Raw genomic sequence first — 21685 nt, forward strand, 5'->3', positions numbered from 1 at the left:
CGTCTACCACCACAGCGCAATACGAACAAACCTGCGTATGACCGTCGATCGATGGTGGCAAGCGTGAAACGTTAGTTCCAAACTTCGCCGTTAACAGCGCTGTAACCATGTCCGCAGGGACCATGTGAGAGGTAACCTAAGAATTTATAAACATAGTAACGTAACCTATGAGAAATAACGATTTTGATAGAATTAAGCTGTTAAATTGACGTACCGAATGGAAACAATACTTCGTGCTGTTCGGTTTTTCAATTTTCACGAACATCGGCAATGAGAGATCCTTTGTACTCTACATCGTGTCACGACGAGTAAAAATAAAAATGAGCTATAGAAAAATGCACGACGAAGAACGAACGAGACGTTCATCTGCTAAACGGAAAAGACACGAAGATATGAGAAATAGGAGGAATTCTGATGGAGAGAGATCCGATCCACGGCGGGACGAGCGGTCGGATTTTTCATTTCAGAAATATCGCTACGAGCTGAGCAAAGTTTTCTCTGCAAATCCTAACCTGGTGCAAGACCCAGAGGATTTTTGGAAATTTGTAGGAAAGTATGAGGTGGTTGAGAAAAAACGTGGTAGTATGGGAGCGGAGGACAAGTTGCTCAATGATTCGCAACAGTCGAGAGACCCGACCGTCTACCACAGGTCACACTGCTTAAATGTCAGAGTGAATTTAAGTTTGGGAGAACTGTTTGCACGAGTTCCACCTGCGAAAGAATTAACAGACAGTAAATTATGCACATTTCGAGACGTAATCAATCTCTATCTAGACTTTAAACAGAAGGAGAAATTTGCTAAGTTGAAAAAACTCAGGGAAAGTCAAGCCAATCTGCCGGTCTATCAATACCGGGACGAGATCGTCGAAGCTGTTAAAAATGAGCGTGTTGTTATCATAGCTGGGGACACAGGATGTGGAAAGTCTACTCAAGTTCCTCAGTACTTGTACAAAGGTGGATTCGGAAGAATCGGTACACAGATTTTATTGGGAACATACTCTCTGAAAACTCTAACTCACTTGTTGAGTCGTCAATATTTAAATCTAGATTTAAAGACATTTAAATTCTATAGGATTAAATGCACGAAATAGATAATTCTCATGAATTGAACGTGCACTTCGCTCAGTTTCAAAAATTGATAGCGATGGTATTCAAATAAAATCACCTTATTGTGATAAACGTTTCCAAAAGCTAATACTTTGTATAATTTTTATAGCCTGTACTCAACCTCGCAGAATAGCTTGCATATCGCTGGCTAAACGTGTCGCATTTGAAACTTTGACTGAGAACCTTACAGAAGTTGGCTACCAGATCAGGTTTGAAAAGCAGAGAAATCAGGACACTAAGATCACGTTTATTACCGAGGGACTGCTGCTGCGCCAGGTGATTTCCTGCCGTCAACAATTGATATCTAATTAAACTGATACAATTTTCATTTTACTCAAATTTCAAGATCGGTGTTAAAATTTTTCGATTTTGCATCGTTCTGTCTAGGTATCGGGTGAAATGGGATTATCTCATTACGACGTAATCGTGCTCGACGAGGTGCACGAGAGACATTTACATGGTGACTTTTTGTTAGGAATTATGAAATGTATAATACATCAGAGACAGGATTTAAAACTAGTGCTAATGTCTGCTACAATAAATATTCAACTGTTCAGTAATTACTTTGCCAAAGAAGATGTCAAGGTGATCCAAGTAAGTCTTAAAACTTACATTGCCCCTCCCTTCCGTGGTTGTTTACCATTCAGGTCTGAACTATTAATCGCTACTTTAAAAGTAACTTAATACTCTCATATTTAGGTTCCAGGTAGACTGTATCCGATACAGTTGAACTATCGACCGATAGCAGTAGATGATTTGCGACAAAAATCCGATAGATTCAATCCAAGTCCGTACGTGCAAATCATGCAAATGATTGACAAGAAGTATCCACGTTAGTATTTATACATACCTGCATGTCTAGCCACATTTTATTTGTAACGACTTTTTAATTTTCTGGAAAAGATATTTACTTGCAATACTTAAAACATTACAGAAGACGAAAAGGGCGATTTACTCGTATTCCTCAGCGGTATGAGCGAGATTACTGCAGTTGTTGATTGCGCAAAGGAATATGCTTCTAAAACTAACAACTGGATAGTGTTGCCTTTACACAGTACTTTGTCCATAGCTGAACAAGACAAGGTGTGCGTTACATGTGATTGATATACTTGTTCCATCAGGAACAAAATTTAACAATCATTTCCATAATCCAGAATAGTAAAACGGCTTTACTCCTGAGCAGCCATAAGCAAAATGTTAGAACATCACATCGGACAGTGAAATGGTAGCGACATTGATAAATAGTTTAAAAAAAAAAAAAACGTTGTGGTTACAGGTGTTTGATTACGCCCCAGATGGGGTTCGTAAATGCATTGTCTCTACAAATATTGCTGAAACGTCAATAACCATTGATGGTATAAGATTTGTTGTGGACAGTGGAAAGGTGAAGGAAATGAGCTATGATCCGATCTGCAAAATGCAACGGTTAAAAGAATTTTGGATCAGTAAAGCGAGCGCAGAGCAAAGAAAAGGAAGAGCTGGGAGAACGGGACCTGGTGTTTGCTACAGGTCTAGTGAAGGAGGATTTTTTTTTTTTGGAAACTATTAAGAAGCTTTAGATATTCAAGCTGATTAATCTTGAAATGCACAACACGATATAACATTAGTCTTCCATTTAAATTATCGCCAGGCTTTATTCTGAAGAGGAATACACAGCGTTAGAGAAATACTCGACTCCTGAACTTCAGCGAGTGCCTCTGGACTCCTTATTGTTACAAATGGTTGCCATGGGGCTGCCAGATTCGCGGAAATTTCCATTCATAGAACCTCCACCGCCAGAGAGCATTGAAAACTCGATACTTTCATTGAAAGAACACGTTAGTGTGAATAGTTAAACTTTTGGATGTTTTCAAGCTGGATCATTGTATTTATTTTGCACCTCCTGTATGTACTGTATTATAATTTTTCAGGGTGCTTTAACCGATGATGAAAAACTAACTGTGATTGGCAAAACACTTTCGAGACTCCCAGTCGATATAACTATAGGAAAAATGTTGGTGATGGGCTCACTATTTCACCAAGTCGAACCTGTTTTATCACTCGCTGCTGCTCTCAGCATTCAAAATCCGTTCACAAACAGAGCATACAGAGACACTGAGTGTGAGGTAAAGAGAGCATGGCGCATCTTTGTGAAATTCAGATAGTTCGTCGAGTAACTAATTGTTCCCAAACTTTTAAAGAACTCTAGGAAGAAACTAGAATCTGACCATGGGGATCCTATAACTTTATTGAACGCGTACAAAGAATGGCTGGAAGTAAAACAGGAAAGCAGTCGTGAAGTCAGAGGAAATTCAAGTACGAGTAGAAAGTGGTGCAAACGACGAGGGCTGGAGGAACAAAGATTTTATGAAATGACCAAGCTACGGACGCAATTCAAGGAACTGCTTCAAGTCCGTGAAAATACGATTCAATAAAGATCTGTCAAATTGTTCTGAATTCAATTCATGAACACACCTTTTTCGCTTTCAGGATTGTGGGTTGCTAAAAAATCTCCAGGAACCAAGCTCCTCGATGACTAGCACAGAGCGGATACTGAGGCATGGAGAAATGAAATTACTGAAGACGCTTAAGCGTACTTACAAGCAAACGGCACCTAGAAAACGTAAAGAGTTGAAGTTAGACCTGTTTGATATACAAATGGAAGACAAAGACGATAATGATGGTGAGATTGACATAAAGGACGTAGAATTTCGCATGAGAAACGACTCGTCGCAGGTCCAGAACCTTCTTACTGCAGCAACTGCCTGCAGCTACAAAGACTTGATGATGCTCAAGTTAATTTTGTGCAGCGGATTGTATCCCCAATTCGCTTGCGCTGATGAATTTAACTATTGTAAAGTACAGTACTCATTTACAATCATACAAATCATTCTCTTTTGTCATAATGAAAAAATACCTATTAAATGTTTATCCCGAATTTCAGTCTACCAGTGAGCAGCTATTTCACACAAAAGCCAAGCCCTACATCGCTCTCCACCCAATGAGCTTTTTCGGGAACCATCCACAAGTCTTGCAACTTGAAGAACCAGACATCATGTCAATCCCAGCATTCAAATCAAAGTCTCCGCTCAGCCCGAAGCATCAACTGCTAACCTACTTGTAAGAACAATTATTCGGAAGAGTGTATCGCGTGTCTAATGGCACAAGGTTGTAACCCCCAAAAATGCGATTTTAATAGTGAAAGGGAGTGTAATTTTTTTTTTCCATCATTCGCTCTGAAAATGATCAATACGAATAATATAATCGAACCAAGCGTTTAAAAATATAAAGGCAAGACGTCGTATATTAGGAAGATACGACCTTTTTCCATTAATATGTCCATGAAAAAAAAGATTAAAATCGAAAGTCGTAATAATAGTCATATTAATGGTTGAATTAGTAGCAGAAGGTCGTATCTACCAGTACATACGACCTTTTGCTCTTAATTAAACTGTTATTCAATATCAACGTTTCTGACAATATTTTCATGTTTTAAACCTAGATACGATGAAAAAAATATATATACATGCCCTTTTGCCTTTTTCTAAAGGAAAAGGTTTTAAGGTGGCGCTTTCGATCTTAGGCCATTAGACATGCAATATATACCCGTATCGAAGGCTGAAGGATGCTGCATCGTCGTTAACAATTCGTTTTCGTATTTAGGTCACTCCTAGAAACAACCAAACCATATTTAGTAAATACTATGAGGATGCCAGCTGCCCAAACGCTACTGCTTTTTGCGCATGAAATTGATACCAATTACACATTTTCAATGTTAGTATTTGAGAAAATTATTCAACAGTATAATAAAGTTGAAACAATAAGCTGATAAGCCGTACGTACAATGAGAAGAGTAATAAATATTATTTGAATTATTTCAGTTTAGTCTGTGACTCGTGGCTAAAATTAGAATTTCCAATGCCGGACAGCGGACAAACATTATTGATGAAAGCCACTAAACTAAGACAGAAATGGGACATGCTTTTAACCCACAGATTGGAAGGTGAGGGAATGTCAGATTATCGGAGGAATGGTCAACTTAACAACTTTATTTTTAAAATATACTCAATACTATACTTATATAAATATACTTATGTATTCATTATTTGATACCTAGTGATTGAAATTATACTTATTTATTACAACTTATTGGTAACTACTTGGTTAAAAGTATTTTCTTCTCAACCATGAAGTTGAAAGCAAATTCTAACAATTTTTGGAAATATCCATAGATTATAAAAAATTTTCGAACGAAATTCGTTAAACGAAAATATTTCCGAACTTTTTTTGAAAATGTAACAATCTTTATTTGCTAAATATCCTGGAGATATTGGCGAGATTTTCGGAAATAATTATTTATTCTAAAGCCAATGAAATCTTACAGTGATTCCAACAAAAATTTGTTAACTAAACAACTAAATATACAGCCACATAATACTCATTAAATCGACAAAACCAATGAAATGAAAGGCTCTCAAATTTTCGCTTGCCATTCATTTCAGAAGCCTCGCCGTCAATCACTTCCAAAAAGGATACTAGCCAAGTTGAGTACGAACTTAATCAGGAGCTGATACAGTTCATGCATACCACAGTACCCTACACTATCAAACGCTTGTTGCCTGCCGATTTGAAGATAATTTACGTTGGCTGTGGTGAAAATTACGTTGAAGTAAAACCCAATCCCTTTCAAAGTGACTTTGAGTGCGAAACGAATTGTGGAAAAGGTGGCGTCCGGTTGACAAACAATATCACCTTCAACTGGTAAGTATTCACATTGGAGTTCCGAGAGCAAACAGTAAATTACGTATGATATGGAAATTTTTGCAAACATCAGGTATGATTCTTTTAGCCTCGTTGAGTCAGACTGGAGTGATAAATTAGCGGTAGATATGATAGAAACTGAATGGAACTGCGCAAACTGTGGTATCACAACTCCAATGACTAGCATTGAGAAGTTGCAGCATCAGAGTAATTGCTTCGTAATAAACGAGGATGACCATCAGGCTTCTATTGAACCACCCACTGAGCAAAAACCAAACAGCAAACCCTACGATTGTCCAGAGTGCAAAAAAACCATTTATCTCACGCCTATAGAAATATTAAGACATAAAAAACAACACTTGTAATATAGCATGTATCTATTTCATATTTGCAATAAAAGCCTGAAAAAAATTTACCCGCACACTAGATCTACAAAAAATCATGTCAAACTTACAACAAACAATTGCCTATATTAAGATAAGGTCACGATTTATATTGAATTTCCCTGTAATTCCTGTTACATAAATAACTCTCTTATGTCCAAGGAAGGTTGTTGGAAAACATACCACATCCTATTCCGGTGTAAGCCAGATAATAGGATAAGATTATGATGTCATTCTTTGAATGCGTCGTTTGAGATAAGAAGAAAACTCTCCACTTTGAATTTAAATTTTCTGGATATTCAAAATCCATTGCATTCATAGCGTTCTCATTTCTCCGCTCTGATTTATACGACAATTTAGAAGCACAACACCAATATAACAAGGGGCTTGCAGAACACAATAAACGAGTGCTCACTTCCAGATGTACAAATCCTAGACAAATCAATACTAAACATATTCCGTGAACTACGAATACAAAAATATCCGGGGAGAGTTTTTTATTCTTTGATTTTTCACAATTTCGAACATCAGTTGAAAAGCTTCCTAACGTATATAGTTGAATTCTGTGCTCACTCAAGTATTTGAAACTTTGACAAAGTATAAGATAGAGGGATGGGAATCCAAGAAGTATATTAGGAAGATTTTTGAAAATCCAGTATCGCATAAATCCAACGTTCCAATACTCCGCTTGAATGTAAGAATATGCAACAGGAATAGAATCCTTGCACCAGGGGGGAATAACGGTTCCAGGTATTAGCAGGACATCTTCATCTGAATGATTAAGCACGTAATCTGGTATCGTGACTTCATGATATGTACAGTATAAACTGTAATTGTACAACTGATGTAAGATGTACGGAACGATAGATAGAAACACAACGTTCGAGAGCCAAAGAAAAGAACCTAACATCGTACGACATCCAAAAGGGAAAATTGGCTCAGCTTGGAAGTTTTGATAATTCCTACTTACTTTGGGAAGTACAGTTCGTATCAAACACCTGACGAACGAGTAGACTGGGTATCCCAGGTTTATCAGTCCGTTGGACCGAACAAGGATAGAGAGACCAATAGGGAGATAAATGTATGGGTTATTGTTAACATACGCCAGCATGATGTTAAACGATAGCCAAGCAAACATAGCCTCAGAGTAAAACGCGGAAAAGAATATGCTGGCTGGATTAATACAGTATAAAATAGCCGCTTTGTACGCCAAAGCAGTGTCTTTGAGAACAATTTTGCTCAAGTCGTAAAAAACTGTGGCAGATTTAACAAAACAGACGAAATTTATTAACAAAGCTGCCAATATTGCTATACTATGATCATTCAACGAGAAAAAGACGACCCTCAAAACGACAGATAAGCATCTGATACACAAGGGATACAAGGGATAAAATGCCAATGTCTTTTCATACGTGTACCCATATTTAGCGATGTGTATAAAATATTGGGCGTCCCACCTGAGAAAACCGCCGAATAGATATTCAACCGTGCTATCATAAATTGATGTTTTCATTTCAGGGTCCAATGGACTATTAAAAACATGGGCATCATGGTCAGGAAATATCCGATTAAATATAAATTGTAGTGAAATAACAACTAGACGTGAGGTAACGGCGAACCAAAAAACTTTTTCTCTTGGTCCGTACATTGTGGAAAATATCAGAAGTATTTTAGAATTCCTTTGTGTATATTATCGTGGATTTGTGCTCGACTCAATGTTGTGGCTTTTTCCTTCTTATCTACAGGCGGGTATTCCTGCTTCTTGTCCGTGGCATGCTTCCTGCCCAGGGAGTGGTTGTATCAGTTCTTGGGTAGCAAGCGAACTGAAGAGTGTCTGCAACATTAACAATTTTGAAGAGTATTATCCAGTAGTATTTGGTTTTTTGTTATCACGTTCTGCAACGCAATCTCCAGATGTTTGTGATCATACTGCTGTTATTGTACTACGGCATTCCTTCTGGGCAGCCACAGATTATCACAAAGCCACCAGGTACGGAAACCATTTAAAAACCCATCAGTCTTAAATTGAAACTTGGAAAAAACACTCGAACCGCTAAACTGGATTTCAATCTAATTGATCTGCGATAGATATTAGACACTGGTAAGTTACCTTAAAATACAAAATAAAGTAACTTCTTCCAGATCCACACAGTGTTCCACCACCCGATAATGGGAGCTATAAAAGTGACCTGCTTCTGAACTGGCTAATTTCGGGTTGCTCGAGCAAAACCTGTCACCCAGAGTTCCGCAAAGACCCGTACGAGTATGAAGGATTCGATGGATGGTACAATAATTTCGGACGACCAGATCTAGGAGCGGTTGACACACCACTGTTAAGGAGAAGCAAAGCAGCTTACAGAGACGGAGTGTATCAACCATCAGGATATAACAGACCCAACCCATTGGAATTAAGCGAAAACTTGTTAAACGGAACTGTAGCAACGCTATCAAACACTGGAAGAAACGCATTTCTCGTTTTTTTTGGTACGTTCGATCAAGCGTGTCTTCTAATATACAGGAGAACCTCAATTATCCGAATTAATTCAGACCGATCCTAGTTCGGATAACCGAAATGCAATTTTTATCTTAAGGTATAATAATATATACAACACAAATTTAAATTGACAAACAGTTCGTATTAAACGTCTAAATACATGTTGAACCTCTGTATTTGTAAATTTGGTTTTATACAGTCGTCTAATGCATTTTTTGAGAAAACGTTTGTATAATTCAGCGTTTTGGGTAAATTAAGTCATGGTTCGGATAATCAAAGTTCTACTGTATTATGGAATGACGTTTACATGTTAATATGTCATCAATAATACATGACAGGTCAGCAAGTCGTGGAGGAAATTTTAGATGCCCAAAGGGCGGCTTGTCCACCAGAATATTTCAACATTAAAATACCAGAAAACCACAGATATCTGAAATTAAATAAAGAGATGCCGGTATTGCGAACACGATACGATGCGCGAACAGGATATTCACCTAACAATCCTCGTCAGCAGGTACGCGCTAGAATTGTAGAAAACACTTGACCACCATTTCACTTATATTACTATTAATTTCTTGTTTAGCTCAATGAAATCACCCCGTACCTCGACGGAGGGCTTATCTACGGTACTACGAAAGCGTGGTCTGATGTTTTGCGTACGAATAAGGATGGCAAAATTGAGCCAAAAGGATTGCTCGCAGCATCGGACGACGGATTGTTCCCAATAATAAACAATGTTAGATTGCCGATGGCTAATCCGCCTCCTCCACATAATCACAGTGAATACATTAACCGGCATTACACCGAGAGAGTGGACAGATTTTTCAGTAAATATCATTCTTCAGTCAATTATTGGCTTTTTTTTTTTTTTTTTTAACCACTCTCAGCTAATGCTCGACTCTATTTACAGGGCTGGGAAATCCACGGGGTAATGAAAACCCTTACCTCTTTACTTTCGGAGTGCTGTGGTTCCGGTGGCACAATTACATCGCAAACCACATAAGTAAATTCAACAAGGACTGGTCGAGTGATAAAATATTCAATGAAGCTAGAAAATGGGTTATCGCTTCCCAACAGCACATCGTTGTAGAGGAATGGCTGCCGGAATGGCTTGGCAGCAACTTAGAACCATATAAAGGCAAGTTAGATACAGAAATAATTACACCGGTCGACACAAATTTCGAGTCTGGGTTCCAGAAGACAAATTTTGATTTTTTCCGCGTAACCAATAAAAGAAAAAATAGTGTTATTAGATATATATACACCAGAGCGATATTTCGAATTTTAAGAAAAATGATCTATTTTCTCAAACATTTATTGTAAGTAACAATTAAACAAACTTCATTTTCGCATTTAAACTTTTCAATAAAAAGGATTTAAATATAACTTTTGTCGACCTGTGTTATTCCGCAAGTAGTCTTTTGAAATTTTTTTTAATAATCCTTCGTCATTTTTACAACAGGCTATGATCCCAGTGTGGATCCACAGATAGATCAGTTCTTTCAAGCAGCTGCGTTTCGCTTCGGACACACTCTGGTACCAGCAGGTAACATTTTACTCACGTCTAAACGGGAGATTCCACAAACTCGATTAAGTGTGGCACACGTACACAATTTTACAGAATGAGACAATGTGCCAGATGATGTGAACCTGGTTTCATTGTAAAAAGTTTAATGTGCTTTCCAACAGCATTTCGGAAGTTAGTGGAATCTCTTGCCGAGCCTGTTTCGTAACTTTGGCTGTAGGTATTCGTGGTAACTGAATTCTGAATGTGTTTTAATTTACAGGCGTTCAAACGAGGAAATCTGCAAAGGATAAGTGTGGAAGAGGAAAAATAATACGAACGTGTAACAGTTTCTGGCGACCAATGGTGTGTAGATAACATTTTCAGTGTTCTTCCTGATTACTTTTCCTTTCCGACATTTCCTCAATTCTTCAAATACCCTCAGTTTTTTCCGCAGTGTATAAAATTAATTTAATTGTTACTCATCAAATTCTTAACAATGCGATTGACTGTCCCAAATTATTGTCTGGGTTTCGTTTTCTTGTTCCAAGCCGGACTTTACGACACAACGATTACTAATTAGAAATAAATTTGAACAGTAAATCTTACTCTGTAATTGACTGTCAATCATCATTCTGTAAAGAGAATGAAAATTGGTTCGATCTTTACAACACTAGTTTTTATACTATAAGAAACCTCTCTAAAGCTTTATTTAAGTATGAATAATTAGTTCCTTCTTAATTATACTACACCGTTGTGCCACTTAATGCTTTATATATATTGAATGATATCTTTTTCTATGTACAAGAGTATATCCCGTTACTTTTTAATAAATAAATAAATGTTTGGTGTAGAAAAAATCTAAAGCAGCGACCACTTTCGTAAATGATTATTTAAAAATTAACGTTAGATATTTTCACAAGCATTACGTTTTCATATCTGTACTCCGGTGTAAAACTTATTATGTGAATTTGACTTGATTTCAGGAAGCTATTTTAGAAGCAGTAGATTACAATACGTCGCTGAGCGTTGGCATGGAGAGACTAATAATGGGCATGACTGGACAGTTGTGCGAGACGGAAGATCATAAAATTGTTGAGGATTTAAGGGGCAATGTGTTTGGACCACTGGAATTTTCCAGGCGTGATTTAATGGCTATTAATATTCAGCGAGCCCGTGATCACGGACTTCCAGATTACAATACGGTCCGAGAGATATTCGGCTTGTCTCGTATCACTAAAGAATCTGACTTTGTACACGTCACCCGCGAGGTATATTCTGAATCCGCCGTTGTCCTCATACGTAACACGAAGTACTTAAAAAAATTGTCTTTTGACAGACACAACAAGCGCTTCTAAAGCTCTACAATAAAAAGTTCGACGACATCGATCTTTGGGTAGGTGGAATAATGGAGACTAATAACGGACCTGGGGAGTTGTTTCAAAAAATAATAAAAGACCAATTCCAACGCATCCGAGACGGTGATAGATTTTGGTACAATAATGGAAAAAATGGGTGAATATATAACTTTTGTCAAAGTATTGAACAAGTATGAATTAATGCACATTCTCGTGGCTGTTTTTGTTGTACTTGTTATTTTTTCCATTTGTCTCAACTTAAAGAATGGTTTTTCTACAGATTATTCACCGAACCTGAAATAATGCGTATAAAACAATTATCTTTCTATCATATACTATTAGCCGTGACAGATATAAAGGCAAACGACATTCAAAGACAGCTGTTCAAAGTTCCAACTAAAGGTACGAAGTTACTATTGCAATTCAGAAACAGATCGAAGTAACTTCAATGACTCCATTTTATTTACAGATGACGATGTGAAAAAAACATGCAACAATGAATTTAAGGAAAAAACGAACTGTTTTAACACATCTTCTTGTTTCCATATAACACCAAGACCTGAGGAAGTAAACAAGATACCGTGTTCTCAACCGGGGACGTACGATTATTTTTCGACCAGTGACGTATCGTTCATACTGACTTTTCTTGGTCTATCGGCATTCATAGTTGGTAACGTAACACTCTATTATTACTAAATCAACACAGACAGAATGTGCGATTTTAATATCTGTAAAATTGCTATTTTCTTTTTCAATCGTGCAGGACTTATTGTCTTCCTGGGAGTAACGCTGGCAATAAGACGCAAGAAATTGAGAAGAGTAATGCCAATAAATGTGCATGATGCTGACGAAAATATGGACCATGTTCATTCCGGTAAGAGAAATGGGTAAAATTAATTCAATTTAACAGTGGACTTGCGAATTCTTGTATGTAACTAATCTATCGATGTGGATTCACGGCGGTAATAGCCACTGAATGGATCAATCACAGAAAACCACTACGACCTATACTCATAACGTTGAATGTTGCGAGAAAAAAAATCGAAGTGGCAAATCAACACGGTTCTCCGTTGCGAGCTCTGGACATGAATCGCAACTTGGAAACAAAGGTGGGGAAGAAGAGTATGCATGAACAATATAAAACAAAATTAAAGCTAAACACTCATTCGTTACATTTATGCGTTACATATCTGACTCTCACCCAACAGATTTACATACCAACCGATGAAGCTTACGTGATGATTAAAGTGGAACACAATTACGATCTTATAATAAAATTTGCAAATGATCACTTGCGAAATGTATTCCTGAAGCATTTTGATAGATTTTCTACCAACATCAACATGAATTGCAATAAAGTGCGTAATTTAACAAAGGTGTCAATGCTGAAGCAGGCTGTAACACAGAAGGATAGACAAAAACAATTGGACAGATTCTTTCGAAGCATATTTGCACTGGTATTTTTTTTCCTTTCTTTCTATTTTCTCATAAGCTTACTTTAATTGAGTATACATCGTCGATTGTTTTTTCAGCTTTGGAACCACACGAGTACATCACAGACAAAGCTTTCTCAAGCAGATCTTAATAAATTAATAGGAGAGAAGCTAGCCAAGGATGTGATGTATACTGAGCTGACACTATACGAATTTGCCGAAGTTTTAAGTATGCCTCCAGAGTCAAATTTCGTTAAAAAGGTATACACATAGGTAGTATTAGGCATACAGATGCTCTTCGAGTCTTCGAATTTGTCGTAATACACTGTAAAACATATTCCCCAGGTGTTCTTTAACCACATTAGTTTTTTCTAAGACATCTCCATGTTACTTTGATACACAGATGTTTGAGTGGGCAGACAACAACAAAAATGGATTGATATCGTTTCGGGAATTTATAGCCGTGATGACGGTGTTTTACAACGGCTCTGCAGAGGAAAAAACGGAATTGTTGTTTAACATGTACGACATAAATGCTAAGGGTACATTGAGCAGAGACGATTTTGCAAACTTGTTAAGGTAAAAAAGTGTTTCTTATACCGTAGCATCTGATAATTTGCAGTGCTAAAACTGTGCTTCCATCATTTCAGATCTCTAGTAGAAACGTATAAAGTAGATTTGAATAAAGACGACTTGGATCAGGCTATACGATCAACAATGCACGCAGCTGGGCTAGCAGACAAGCAAGACATTGATTTGATGGATTTTCAACGCTTGCTTAAAGACTACAAGCAGCAGCTAAAGCTAGAATTCAACATTCCTGCGCAACAAGGTAAAGCGCAAAAACTTGCAAACAGAGCTCAAGGAGCAAGAGAAAGCTTCTACAACGATCCAAGAGAATTACGTAAAAGAGTTGGAGGTAAATTAGAAACAGAGGCGGAAGAACCCATCGACAAGAATATTGAAATAATCAAAACTTCGATGTCTACGGGGATATACTGGTATCCAATTACAAAGTACATTGCCGATAAGCAGCTGCAGATTTTCTGGCTCTTCTTATACACAACAGTGCTAATAGCGATATTTGCCGAACGTGCTTACTGTGAGTATATTTTGTTATGATTTACTTCAACGTACTGTGAATGAGAAGAACATTCACCATTTCACATCATTCGACACTTGAAATAACGCCTCTGAGCTTACCAAAATTAGTGACCAACTAGTATAGAGCTGATGCTCGGACAGACAAATAAATTGCTATTGACTCTTCGTGTGTGCTTATATTGCAGATTATCAAGTTGAACGAGAGCACACTGGATTACGACGGATATCAGGACCTGGAGTGACCTTAACAAGAGGTGCTGCATCGGCAATGATGTTCACTTATGCAACTTTACTCGTAACGATGTCTCAGAACACCATAACTGTGCTCAGAGAAACTTTTCTGCATCAATATATACCGTTCGATTTGAGTTTAGATATGCACAAGTACGTTGCCATCTGGGCCCTAGTTTTTACCAGTAAGTAACGGACATCGAACCTGTTCTTTCGTCACACCTCTCAGTTCAATCATCATTGGTTGTTATATGATTAGTATAATTGAAATTTCGTGTTTCTAATTTTCGATTGTTGTTTCTTAGTGCTGCACGTCATGGGTCATGCCGTTAACTTCTACCACATATCAACACAAACAGCTGATGACTTGACCTGCTTATTCCCAAACTTCTTTCATTCGTAAGTACTTTCCAAACAATATAACAACGCAGGATTGTTCAGTTCAAATCAGTCAACTTTTTATCCAAGCTTCTCGAAATTTTCTGATATTAACAGATATTGTGATATTATCTTACTAAAGAAACCACAGCACAACAGTATGTAGGAAATATTAAAAGGGTCAAGTCCTCTTAAAATTTCTTACTCTTGCTTAACGACGTTGAAATCAAAGAACAGTGAAAAAATCTATATGTAAAATATGTAACCCGAAACATGATTTCATTGGCTGGAGGATTTAAAATTTACGTCAGAATCCAAAACATCTGTGGAACAAGTTACATAAACAGTTTTTTACAGAACACACGAGATACCAAAGTTCCACTACTGGTGCTGGCAAACAATTACAGGAATAACAGGCGTTGTGCTAACTATTTTGACGGCAGTGATGTTCCTATTTTCTATACCCTTAATAAGAAGAAGGCTATACAACTGGTTCCGCTACACACATTCTATGTACCCAATATTCTTCATCCTCATGATTCTCCACGGCACTGGACGATTAGTTCAGGTATGCAGCTACGATAAACTAATGCTTGATACAGCAATGCCACCCTTACGATCAACCACTTTGATTCATTCCCATAGGAACCATTCACCCATTACTACCTCCTCGGACCGCTGATTCTCTTCACAATAGATAAAATAATAACAGTGACGAGGAAAACTTCGGAGTTACAAATCGTACAAGCAGACTGTCTGCCCTCAGGTATTCATAAATCTATCCAGTTGAAGGAAAACTTTTTAAATTTACATTTACAATCATGTTTTCAGGAGTAACGTGCCTCAAGTTCGAAAAGCCATCAGATTTCCAATACAAATCTGGACAATGGATCAGAATAGCTTGCACGGATTTGAACCCAAACGAGTACCATCCTTTTACACTATCGTCTTCACCTAACGAGCCGAAACTTTCAGTTCACATCAGAGCAGTAGGCCCTTGGACTCATGATATTCGATATAGGGTAGACCCAACTCTGATGAAGGACTCAGAAATGAAGCTTCCAAAGGTATAAACTGCAAAAGGATCATTTGTAAATTAACTAAGCAATCGCATGTGATTATTTTCTAAAGATTAATTATCACTCAATGGTGCCTCACTATCGGTTTCTTCAGTGATAAAATATTTCAACAGATTCGAATCGATGGCCCGTACGGAGAAAGCGCACAGGACTGGTACAAGTACAAGACAGCCATAATGATAGGTGGTGGAATTGGAGTGACCCCGTTCTCTTCGATACTAAAGGATATAGTATACAAATCGAATATCCACCAAAGTTTGGGATGTCAAAAGGTGGGTTTAAGTGAGATTGAATCATAATTACAGCTGGAAGAATACAGTTTTAAAAACTATGCAGAATGCGTGACCTCTGAAACACTGACATAAGAAATATTTAAAACACGCATTTTGAAACTAGCCAAGTTTCAAAACAACGTTAATGTTTATGAGTTTGAATTAAAACCATGAGAAATCAGAACTTTGTAATTCGAAATTTGTAGTTTCACTAAAATTGAACTAATGGAAGATTGTTTCAACAAGAATTAACCCAATTACGACTGTGAAACCTTGAAATTGATCAAGAATTCATTCTATACAAGAATCTTAATCATTGTCTTCGTTCTTATGTTTTTTCTGGTCTGGTAAGAATTGATTTTTCAATGTTCTTTTCTATTTGAAAATAAATATGAACTTTTACAGTTTTAGAATTCTTTTGAAATAATTACTCGAATCAGAAAATTCTCAATTGTTAATTGCATAATCGAACATGGAATTCCTTATCTTGAGGTGAAGATAATCTGTTTTCTAGGTATACTTTTTATGGATAACAAGGACTCAACGGCAGTTTGAGTGGATGGTCGACATATTAAGAGAGCTGGAAGTGGCGGATAAGAACAAAGTTGTAACAGCTCATATATTCATAACGCAGTTTTATGAGAAATTTGATGTCCGCACAGTATTGCTGGTATGTTACGATTCGTAATATTTTTGTTAATCTAACAAAACGGATAAATTTGCTATATTGATCAACCTTTTTTTTTGTTTTTCAGTACATGTGCGAGCGTTATTTTCACGGGGAATCGAACAGATCATTGTTCACCGGACTTGAAGCAGTTACGCATTTCGGACGGCCTGATTTCCTAAAATTTTTCAGGGCAATTCGCAGATTAAATTCTAAAGTAAGCATCGCATCTGACAAAAATTATTCTAGTGAGCAATAGCTAATTTTATTTGCCGTAAACATTTCTCAATTGTCGAATTTTTTTCGTTTCAGAATCATACGGTCGGAGTATTCAGCTGTGGATCTCGATCGATGGTACAATCTGTTGGTCAGGCGTGCACTACGCTTAACAGAGAGACAAACGACGACGGCATATTCAAACATCACTACCAGTCATTTTAATAGTAACATATTCATATAAAAATAATCACAACAAAAATAATAATAATAAAGGGCTATTCACTCTTGAAATCAGCTTTACATCCTAGTTTCTATTGAATCACATTTATGATACATGAATTCATGTGGAATTCTTTGCCTATAGGCCGAAATTGCATGGAAATTACCATACTAGTCATGAAATGATTCAGCAGTTAACATTAAAAGTTATGAATTCATCTGAAATCTGTATAAAAATTATGTGAAATCAATTCAAAATCTCGTAAAATCGTATCTAATCGCATGAAATCATACAAAGTGTGAGAAATCCATGTAGTATTTTGAAATTAGAAAAAATAATCTGAATTCCCTCGAAATCATTAGAAGTTACGAAATGACTTGTACACTCAAAGTCTTAGTGAATAGCCCCTCGATTAATTAGTAATGATAGCTACAAGTAAACGTTAAACATTAAAATACCTGTAACGATATATGCAAACTTTTCTGTTGAAGACTTATGTCTCATAATAATATTTGACTTCATTGAATTTTGAGGATAACGGTTCGTGTTATATGCCAGAAATCGAAAAAAAAAACAATGTAGAAAGCACTGTCTAATTGTAATCAGATGGTAGAAATTAGCAAATCGGAAACTGAAGTACCATCGAGACTTCACTTTTTGAATGCTGGCAAAATCAAATACAAGTAGGTATGATGCAAGACACGATATGGCTGTATACTGTATATTTTGCTCAATATAGATTGTATGTACTCAACGCAAGTTGTTATCGAATAATTCCTCTCGGCAGAATTGAGCCATCGACTAAAATATTTGATAATAATCCGGAATTTTCAATGATCTTACGAAACTGGCAACGATAAGTTTCATTCCGCGAAAGGTACAGGCTAACGAAAGAGGTTATGTTGACGTTGTTGCCATGGACGCACATGTGTGTAGGCATGTATGCATGTACACTTACGTGCAGACGCGCCGACGTGCAATTTCAAAAATTCACACCTGCAACCGTTCCTGAATCCGAGACATCACGTGCCAAATGATCGGGAGGTTCAACGCAGGATTCCACTACAACTCAGAGCAATTACCCACGGTGAACTTGACGAGTACCTACTTGTTAACAATGGTAACCGTTGTAGGCTGGTCCAAAAGTTACTCATCCAAGATACTGCCCGAGTGCCGGGTGTCGGCGCTGAAATACCATAACGTTATTATCACATATGACAGATAAGCAAGTGGCGGGATCTTATGTTGTGGTCGAAAGCATGCATGATTAGAATTTTGTGCAAATCTTTGTTTCTGTTTTTTGTTTTAATTTAACATTATCGATATTATATAGGTACAAAAGAAGAAACAGAGAAGAAACACATCATATTCGGCACTCCGCGCTGTTCCGACGAGCGAGAATAGCGTACTGTGTCACAAGTGCGCGACCGCGCGTATCTCACGTAAGGGACGATTTCCGAAGATTGTGAAGCTTGCAACATCAACCACAGCGAGCGCTGTAAACACGCGAGTCAAATATCGCCCATTCATACATGCGACACGCTCTATTTTTTTCAAAAATTTTTCTGTAAAAGAGAATTTGATTCGAGAGGCAATCGAATGTAATATGATATATCGAAAGAAGTAAATGAAGGGCAATCAAAAGATTCAGAGGCATAAGCCCGGCTTTATGAAACCTAACCTAAATGCGCAAACCTGGCTCAGTGACGTCACTGGCGATAGGTAAAATTAAATTATTGGAAAGTGCGCATGCGCCAAAAAAGCTATGATTTTCAACATTAAGAATTCCCGCAGTTATGGAGCGTAGAAAAAGAAGGGACTCTAATGGATGGCGCGTTCAAAGTGTGATTAAGGGTATATAAAATAACCGACATGGTGCTGATTGATACTAAGTTGAGAGATGAAATTGAATGTGTTAATTACACAGTTGCACTATTGTATCTTAAATCTACGTTTAACAGCGCCACCACGATTCGCAGCCAAAATTGGCTCATTTCTTAATATCCTTTACGATATCCCTCCTTCTATACGCTCCATAATGTCAGTTATGCTTATGCGCGTGCAAATATGACGTGAGCGACGTTTTACCACACTGTTCAGAAAGGTGACACTTCACGCACGCTCCGCAGGCTTTGAAACGCCAAGTTTCCAAGCATGAATTTGAAAAATGTTTTTTTTTTTTGTAATCAATGTCATCCATCTTTATGTTCCCTAGGCTGTAGCTTGTCACCTTTCCATCGGAGTGTGTGACATGTAAAAATTCACGTATAACAATAGATTATTGCGCCTTTGAACGAACATTCCGATAATCGTAAAAAAGTCAACACCGAATCGAAAATACTGTTCATGTATAATGTAGGCATTTTTAACACGTTTTAATAACTGTGCAGTCATTTTTACGACAATAAGTAATAGGCACTAAACCGCCGTTGGTACTTAAACGTGCTCCACTAAGGCACATTCGCGTGTGAACCATAATTTTGATAGATAAAGTATCAATGTGCAAAATGAGGTTGAGGAATTTTTACGGTTCACGTATTTGTAATATTCGCCTACGACTTGTATCGCACAAACTCACGTTCAGTGTAAAAATACCCTATTATACCTCCTTGTAATTATATTTTTCTTTTACTAACACCGCTTTGATTGCTTTGAAAAAATCAGGGAATATTCTGTAACTAAAAATACGAACTTGACGACCTTATCAGGAGTGGTGATTTTAAACGCACTGGAGATATGAGCACAATTGTAATTGTAAAATGCACCGAAATTGATAAAATGGGTATAATTTATGCATTCACAGTCTACAATTTGCAGTTATTTAGCAAGGAAATTTCTGGATTTAGGAAATGAGTAATCTAGAAATGACAACTAGCTGAAAACTACTAATTTCTACAATTTAAAATTAACATTGTTGGTCAGAATTTTTATTAATTTTATTTTTTGTGCTTTTTTTCGTACGGAGAAATACTATATTTCGAAAAACTCTCCGAGTACTATTATTTCTACGATATTGTAGGTATAGTTTATAAGTTTACGTTATTCGCTGCAGCATGGATACCTGTCGTTAACGATCATTGGAATAATTTTTCACATTTCGGCGCAACTGTTCAATTAGACTCACCTTATCAAGCAAACAGAAAATAAAAGAGTCAGGTGTTACATATTATACTTCCACGTCAATCTTAAGCTGACTGAAGGAACAACACTACAGCCGCGTGTAGCTTAAACATATTTGCACACATGAATCTATTTCATCTCCTGTGATACTTTTTGGAGTAAACACGGGACAAAATTCTCAAGCCTATAAATACGACTTTTTTTTATTATTTTTATTTTATGGCTCGGGTAAAATGAAACTTGTAAGATTCACAAGGAATTTCTCCAAAAGTTGTTCACAACAATGGATAGTTTCGGTGGTGGGTAGCGAGAGCCGAAAGTAGGCTGGTAGAATCGATATAACACTACGGTAGATAATAAAATTTTCGAACCTAATCACTTAATTCAAAGATCAGTAGCAAGAAAGAATCGATAGCTAATTCTGGCGAGAAGAATATTCAAGTACAGCTGACAATAATACAATAATTGTAGTTGCTATCTGGCCGAAGCTTCCAAACTACTACAGATTAAGCTCAAATCAGAACATAATTTAGCAAAGTTTCATGGAAAAACTACTATACAAAAACTACAGAAATTAAGGAAAACTTTCTGGAGAGAAAAGTACTTATTCGTTATAGCTACGAAGTCGATCGGAGGTTTAAAATTAATTATTAAAAATTACAACACAGTCCGAGGAACTGCGAACCATGATTCAAAATATTAGCATTTACACGGTGCAGTTAAAAAAAACTGATCAACGTACGACAGGATAGAGTTTTTGAATTTGTTTTTTTTAAATATATGTAGTAGAAGCAAAAACCTTACCTTAGCCCGTTTACACGGGTAATCGCTGAGTTAAATTTAAAATAAACCCAACATATTAGCGAAAATAACAATAGAAAGGGTAACGCAAGAAGAACGTTGGTCCAACGGAACGGCAGGAAAGAATCGAACAGAAACTAATATGAAATCGAAACAAGCGAAGGAAAGAACTTGTCTTCTGGCAGGTTGAGTACAGACTAGACAACAAACGAGAAACAAGGTTCGGTTGGCAGCCTTTGTCAGGGGGTCTTCCTTGGCCTGATTGGGTATTTATTCCCCATCATCCCTTCGGTGGCGCGTACTATCAGCGAATGTAGTTTAACGAGCACCTACCTAATGTGCCACGCATGTTTCGATGTGTCGTACTCGTATTGTGGTTTTTCTGCGACGCCGTACCGTTGTTTACCCGCTACTTTGTACCATTCAATTGGTTGCCTGCTTTCAGAAACTCTTTCACGACTACTTGGAAAAAATCTTCCGGCAAAGATTTTCTGCCGAAATTTGTCATCATACAGCAAGTGGACGAGGTCATTGACGGAACGAACTTAGAACTTATGAACTGGCCTGTGCCGATG

The 21685-nt window shown here is 37.2% G+C and overlaps 3 protein-coding genes across 9 annotated transcripts; 2 read left to right on the plus strand and 1 right to left on the minus strand.

Annotated features, from left to right (window-relative positions):
* Positions 1 to 123: 123 nt before the first annotated feature.
* On the plus strand, positions 124 to 6270 carry LOC124183630 (probable ATP-dependent RNA helicase DHX34). 2 transcript variants are annotated; one of them, XM_046572342.1, is made up of 15 exons: positions 124 to 972; positions 1217 to 1383; positions 1495 to 1701; positions 1807 to 1939; positions 2042 to 2190; positions 2384 to 2616; positions 2738 to 2924; positions 3018 to 3212; positions 3288 to 3497; positions 3577 to 3945; positions 4031 to 4206; positions 4750 to 4860; positions 4968 to 5089; positions 5589 to 5847; positions 5936 to 6270. In XM_046572342.1, exons 1-15 carry the CDS (start codon positions 321 to 323, stop codon positions 6210 to 6212), a joined length of 3447 nt encoding a protein of 1148 aa, XP_046428298.1. In that variant the 5' UTR covers positions 124 to 320; the 3' UTR covers positions 6213 to 6270. The 2 variants fall into 2 exon arrangements, 1 of the variants encoding a protein (XP_046428298.1); XR_006871016.1 differs by lacking the exon at positions 5936 to 6270 and having other exon boundaries at positions 4973 to 5089; positions 5589 to 5620.
* On the minus strand, positions 5121 to 21280 carry LOC124183631 (GPI mannosyltransferase 2). Of its 6 annotated transcripts, none has more exons than XM_046572343.1 (3): positions 21114 to 21280; positions 18148 to 18375; positions 5121 to 8064 (listed from the first exon to the last, which is right to left on the minus strand). In XM_046572343.1, exon 3 carries the CDS (start codon positions 7876 to 7878, stop codon positions 6382 to 6384), a length of 1497 nt encoding a protein of 498 aa, XP_046428299.1. In that variant the 5' UTR covers positions 7879 to 8064; positions 18148 to 18375; positions 21114 to 21280; the 3' UTR covers positions 5121 to 6381. The 6 variants fall into 6 exon arrangements, with proteins under 6 accessions (XP_046428299.1, XP_046428302.1, XP_046428301.1 ...); XM_046572346.1 differs by lacking the exon at positions 21114 to 21280 and adding an exon at positions 18599 to 18642; XM_046572345.1 differs by lacking the exon at positions 21114 to 21280 and adding an exon at positions 18552 to 18624.
* Positions 7995 to 17943, plus strand: LOC124183629 (dual oxidase-like). Its single transcript, XM_046572341.1, has 26 exons — positions 7995 to 8220; positions 8373 to 8714; positions 9063 to 9238; positions 9308 to 9551; positions 9635 to 9862; positions 10187 to 10270; positions 10512 to 10594; positions 11215 to 11499; positions 11568 to 11743; positions 11867 to 11988; positions 12056 to 12256; positions 12350 to 12460; positions 12556 to 12695; positions 12795 to 13043; positions 13119 to 13280; positions 13423 to 13598; positions 13670 to 14121; positions 14309 to 14539; positions 14660 to 14753; positions 15090 to 15300; positions 15378 to 15498; positions 15564 to 15799; positions 15925 to 16083; positions 16598 to 16753; positions 16839 to 16967; positions 17063 to 17943. The coding sequence occupies exons 1-26, from the start codon at positions 8145 to 8147 to the stop codon at positions 17189 to 17191; spliced, it is 4773 nt and encodes a 1590-aa protein (XP_046428297.1). The 5' UTR covers positions 7995 to 8144; the 3' UTR covers positions 17192 to 17943.
* Positions 21281 to 21685: the final 405 nt, after the last annotated feature.

The sequence above is a fragment of the Neodiprion fabricii genome, chromosome 5, assembly GCF_021155785.1.
Source record: "Neodiprion fabricii isolate iyNeoFabr1 chromosome 5, iyNeoFabr1.1, whole genome shotgun sequence".
NCBI classification, from domain to species: Eukaryota; Metazoa; Arthropoda; class Insecta; order Hymenoptera; family Diprionidae; genus Neodiprion; species Neodiprion fabricii.